The 6,000-nt window shown below is 40.1% G+C and overlaps 1 protein-coding gene across 1 annotated transcript in view; it reads right to left on the bottom strand.

Annotated features, from left to right (window-relative positions):
- Window positions 1-5,376, bottom strand: part of CACNA1I (calcium voltage-gated channel subunit alpha1 I) — a gene marked incomplete at both ends in the record, with an annotated part of 335,073 nt that extends 329,697 nt beyond the window's left edge. Inside the window, one exon of the mRNA XM_083365368.1 lies at window positions 5,087-5,376. Within this exon, the coding sequence (XP_083221494.1) occupies window positions 5,087-5,376 (290 nt within the window). The remainder of the gene's footprint in view (window positions 1-5,086) is intronic.
- Window positions 5,377-6,000: the final 624 nt, after the last annotated feature.

Raw genomic sequence — 6,000 nt, forward strand, 5'->3', positions numbered from 1 at the left:
ACATGCATTCCACTGACAGTAACATCATAGCTAACAAGCATTATAACACTTCTTAGATATGTGACCAGTCCCTTATGCACTCTCTGTTGGATTTCAGCTTGTCTTCTTAGTTACAAATATTTTATCAAAACCTTCTGCTGCAAACTGTCCAATAAATATATGTACAAAATGCAACGTTAGTTTTCCTCTGTGAAATCTCTCAGAATGCATTATGTGGCTCTGCAGGGTATAATACTGTTGCATAATACTTGTATGTAATGGAACACAATGTTGGTAAAATCTACATTTTAGTGTATTCTGGAAAGCAGTAGGTACATCTGAAATATCTGGCATTCATAATATCATGTCCATATTATAATAACATGAACTCTCTGGGCCATCTTTCCCCATATAAGGTTGGTGAGGTTAACCCCATCTCTGTTAGCCTTCTGGAAGGCCCTTTCACCAGCCATGGTGCCCCAAGGGGCAAGCCTGCAAGGTGGCTGGCTGAGATTAAGTGATCTTTGTTCTCCTGCTTATTGGATTTTATCTGTTTATTTTATGTCTTGTCTGTTTATTTATTTTTTCTTGTTTTAGATTACTATTGAGTGTTTAACTGTTGTTGTGTTGCATGCTGCACAGAGTCACATGTTTCTAAGATGGGTGGCTATATAAATTTGCTAAATAAAAAAATAAGGCTTTGATTCCAATTAAGTCTCTGCCATTACAACACTGATAAGCCATACATACAGAGGAGGGGGGGAGTTGCAACCCTCACATGTTATATTAACAGCACGACTCAACCAGCTTAGCCAGTGTTGCTGGGAGTGATGCAATTTCCCCAACCACATCAACATTTCAAGAGTCCTGTTTTCAACTCCTAGAATACCAAGAAAGTTCTATAATACCTCATTCTCATACAATGAACTAAATGAAATTTTATAGAGAGAAATTAACATTACCACAACCCTCCCAATTGTTCTGGGGAAAAATGTCATCATGAATTCTTAATGTGCACAAAGTGGAAAAAAAACCCTTCTGCTACATACATTGCACTGGAAAGCTTGTTTAGTGCTGGCACTAGCACAATTTTCACTGTGCTCCACACTGACAGTGCATTTACAGATTATATAATATATAAAGTCTGAATTTTAAGTGCATAGATTTCATTACTCTTGAGCTAAATTCTAATTCAACTGTGTATGGGGATTTACAAATTTTGCATATTTTCCATTATGGGTCTGTGCTATTTCCTTTCCTGTGAATTAAAAGAACATGGACATATATTTATATTGAAAGCATTTTTATCCAGAATAGGCATTTCAATATTCCTTTGCTCCCTCTAAAAACATTTTTTGCATGTATTTTTTTAAGAAGATGGCTGCATTACAAAATTTGGGAGAATAAATGATCCAAAGGGTAATCGAGTTCTATTTGGAATCTTCCTCTGGGGAATAAGAATTATATCCTTGTTCTTAAAATGCAGCTATCACACCTCCTACTTTGACTTAGAAATGAGAGGTTCTTGATGCTCACTGAGCTTGGTTGTTTTCTTGCAGATATTTCATTGCCCAAACTAGGTAACATCAACAGTGCAAGTAGGGAGTGGGGTTTGCTCTCAGTAGGGGCTTGCCTTCTTAATGTTCCTGGGAATAATATTGGAGGTTCTTTGGTTTGGCTGTTACTATTGGTTTGTTTGTCAATTTCTTGATTGGGTTATTGTTTACTTCTTGATTGTTGATGTTAATCTTGATGTTAATCTATGCTTATCTGTGTGTTAATTGCTGGTGGGGAGGTGTTTTGGTCTCTTGGTTCCTTTTTGGCTTGCTGATTGTCTCTATTGCACAATAAGGTAAAGGTAAAGGTTCCCCCGCACATGCGTGCTAGTCGTTTCCGACTCTAGGGGCCGGTGCTCATCTCCATTTCCAAGCCGAAGAGCCAGCACTTGTCCAAGGATGTCTCCGTGGTCATGTGGCCAGCATGACTAGATGCCAAAGGTGCATGGAATGCTGTTTACCTTCCCACCATAGTGGTCCCTATTTTTCTACTTGCATTTTTACATGCTTTTGAACTGCTAGGTTGGCAGAAGCTGGGATGAGTAACAGGCGCTCACTCTGTTACGCGGCACTCGGGATTCGACCCGCCAAACTGCTGACCTTCTGATCGACAAGCTCAGCATCCTAATCCACTGAGCCACCGCATCCCAATAAATTGCACAGTACATAGATGTTATTTATGTCAATGCTTCTGTTGATGGCCAATTTGTCAAGGTGCTAGGGTTCCAGGAATTCTCCAGCATTTTTGGACTTGGTTTGAGAGCAAACTCCATTCCTTACTAGCACTGATGATATTACCTAATTTGGGTAATAAAACATCTGCAAGAAAACAACCAAACTCAGAGAGCACCAAGGACCCCTCATTTCAACCCTGACTTACAAACACTCTCTTTTATGAGACAGAAATATACAACTGGGTATCATCATTAGTATGTTGATTGATATCTCACCCAGAACTGATGGATCCTCTGTCTATCAGTTTCAGGTAGACATTAAACATGGGCAATAAGATTGAACCCTGCAGGACCCTAAGCTGGAACAAACAGGTGCTTAATTAACTATGACCTCCTTCCAGAACCACTGATGATGAGCAATTGGCACTGCTGCCAACACTCATGGTTATAGAAAAATATCTATGATTAATGCCACTGAGAGATTTGATTGGACCATAGAAGGATCATATTCAATTAATCCAGGTCAATTAATACAAGAGTGACCAATACAATTTCCATTCCATGCCCAAGTCTGAACCTTGACTCAAAGAGATCAAGATAATTAGCTCCATCTAGGACTCTTTGTAAGTGATATCCGCTTACTTTCTCTAAGTTCTTCCCTAAGCAGGAAAGGTTAGAAACAGATGATGGCTATCTAATACAGCCAGAGTAAAGGATGGCTTCTTGATGAAGAAATGTACTGTAGCCCCACTCAAGGGAAAAAAAGATATGATTTTTTTCCCTCAAAGAAGCAGTAACCACATCTTGTATTCAGGTGCACACATCCCTAGTGGCCTTCCAAAGATGAAGCCCACAGACCACAAAACTGAAGTGTAGGAAAGACCTGTCCATTTCTTCAGAATTCACAAGCTCAAGCAAATGGCAGAAGATTTCAAAACACACTTTCCAAGTCACATCCTTTGGAACTATACATGCAGCATTGCAGTAAATATGAATGATTTTTCTCAGCGAAACAACTGGCAAAAATGTTACATCAGCCTGCAGGGAAATATGACTTGCCTCTCTTTCCTCAAAAGGGAACAAGCCACTGTAAACAGTGCCACTGAACGACATTCTGCTAATGCAGTAAGGACTGATTGCTTTACTGATGCTTTACTATTCTTATTGCTGCTGACCTTGGACTCATAGCAGTATTTGGTCATACTCAGACCTTGTTTCCATCACAATGCTCTGGACCAGGGGTCTTCAAACTTGGCCCTTTTATGACTTGTGGACTTCAACTCCCAGAATTCCTCAACCAGTGTGTCTGGCTGAGGAATTCTGGGAGCTGAAGTCCACAAGTCATAAAAGGGCCAAGTTTGAAGACCCCTGCTCTGGACATTACTTTTGCTGCTTCATCACTGAGAGCTTCTTGGTAAACCAAGAAGCCCCCCAGGATCAGGGTATACTGAGAAGTCACTTGAGAACAATCTCATCCAATGCTCACAATATAAAACAAGTTAGATCCATAAGTTCTCTAAGATAGGGCCAATGGTGGGATTCAAATATGTGAACAATTGGTTCTCTGTGTGGATGCTGCTTCCAGAAATCCGTTCTGGGCCTGGGCAACAAAAAATTAGCTACCGGTTCTGCCAAACTGATGTGAACTGGCTAAATCCCACCACTGGATAGGACCATCTAGTCCAGAGGTGTCAAACTCACAACATCACGTGACATGTCACAATGTATCATGGCTTTTTCCCATTGCTGGCAATGGGGTGGGTGCGATTTCAGCATGACATGTCCGGCCCACGGGCCAGCAGTTTGACACCCCTGATCTAGTCAGTCCACCATGCTTCAGAGTTCAATGGTGATAACTCACCAAGCTGTCCAAAAACTGACCAGACTATGTAAAAATACTCAGTAATGTGCTCTTTCAGATCATAGGCCACCTGTTCCAAAACAAAGATTCAGTTAGACCTTATACTGGGAAACTTATTTTATGTATAACAAATCCTGGATGTAAATATAACATCAGAACAATTAATTCTGTACAGACAGATTGTTGCATAAATGTGATAGAGACATTACATACCCTTTAACTTCTATAATAGTTAATATGTTCTAGAATTAATAATAATTTAGTCACCTTTCCCCAGCCAGGTGCTTCCAGAAGATTAGATAGGTTGGAAGTTCTGGATCTCAATTCCATTACATGAGAAGGAAGGATTGTCTCAGCCAAGAATTCTTGTATACAACAGGGTTTCATTTCAAAGTATCCAATATTCCATTTTGGCAATGAAAAAGGCCAGTGAAATAATAGGACACCAAATGCTCTCTATAAAGTTTAATTACAAATCAGTCTTACTCTTAAAATAAAGTTTACATGATTTGAAATTTTCTTTCCTAGAACAACTTTGGCCAAAATTCTGTTACAGAACTGTGATTTCCATAATCCTTACCCAGAGACCCAATGCATTTAAATAGTACAAAGTTTGGGAAGGTTGTCTTAGAATCTATGCCACTATTAGCCTTTTTATATAAATATATAGCAGTTCTGTAGCCAAGTTAACAACACCAGCACCAATCAGTCTTGTTCTAAGTCATGCCATCATATATATTTGTCAGCACAGAAAAATAAAAAGGGAAATAAAAATAAAATACATGTCTAAACGCTTGTTACATTTTCTCTCTCTTTTGAAAACAACTCATTTTGATCACATATACTGCCCTCAAAGTCGTGTTTAAACATAAGCAAGGAACAAACTGATTCATTAAATATATATATGGAATGTCACTGCTTACCTGTCAGGTGATCAGCAAGGACAAGGCAGCAATGGGAGGACACAGAGGAGAAAAAACAGCTAGGAGGGATCATTCACAGCTTATAAAGGATATGGATTGCACACCATCTTGATGCACCAGCTACGAGGGCTGGTCGTCTGTTTTAGGCAGAAGAAAACCACGGGGGCCAAATCAGGATAGGGCACATTTGGGTCCAGTGGGGGCACATCACCATCATCCTCATTGTCCTCTATATCCGGGGACGGTGGTGGCTGCTCCAGTGAAGTTGGTGGGTCACTAATTCCCAGGTCCACATGTTCCAGGGAGCACATTGTGGGGCTGTTGTGAATCGATGGGCTCCCCAAATGCCAGGCAGAGGAGTGGTGGGAGCCATGCTCTGCCATGCTGGCACAAAATGGGAACTCCTGAAATGCATAAAAAAGGCAGTTGAATATTTCCTCCCAATGGATAACATAGCAATAGCAATTGGACTTATATACTGCTTCACAATGCTTTACAGTCCTCTCTAAGCAATTTACAGAGTCATCATATTGTTCCCAACAATCTGGGTCCTCATTTTACCAACCTCAGAAGGATGGAAGGATGAGTCAACTCTGAGCTGGTGAGAATCGAACTGCCAAACTTCTGGCAGCTGGCAGTCAGCAGAATTAGCCTGCAATACTGCATTCTAACCACTGTGCCACATGGATTATGATTCTCTCTTGCTTTTGGCTTTGACAGCACTGGCAAGAAACAATGTTGGACCATGAAATTATTTGTTAAAGCTCCAGTTCATACTGAACACATTTTTGTCATTCCTTTTTGTGCTATTTAAATGAAAAACATTTTTTTCATTTTTTTAATAAAGTAATTATTACCATCCACCAACAAACAAAGGAGTCTGCACCATCCTGATTGGTATACTGGGGATGTGAGTTGTCTGGATTCATGGCCAAATGGATTGGCAATTCAACTAATATGCCCTGCAAAGTTGCCTTGTGTTGTGGGATGAGTGTCAGAATGTTAAA

This window comes from Vipera ursinii, assembly GCF_947247035.1.
Source record: "Vipera ursinii genome assembly, chromosome: 6".
Lineage (NCBI taxonomy): Eukaryota > Metazoa > Chordata > Lepidosauria > Squamata > Viperidae > Vipera > Vipera ursinii.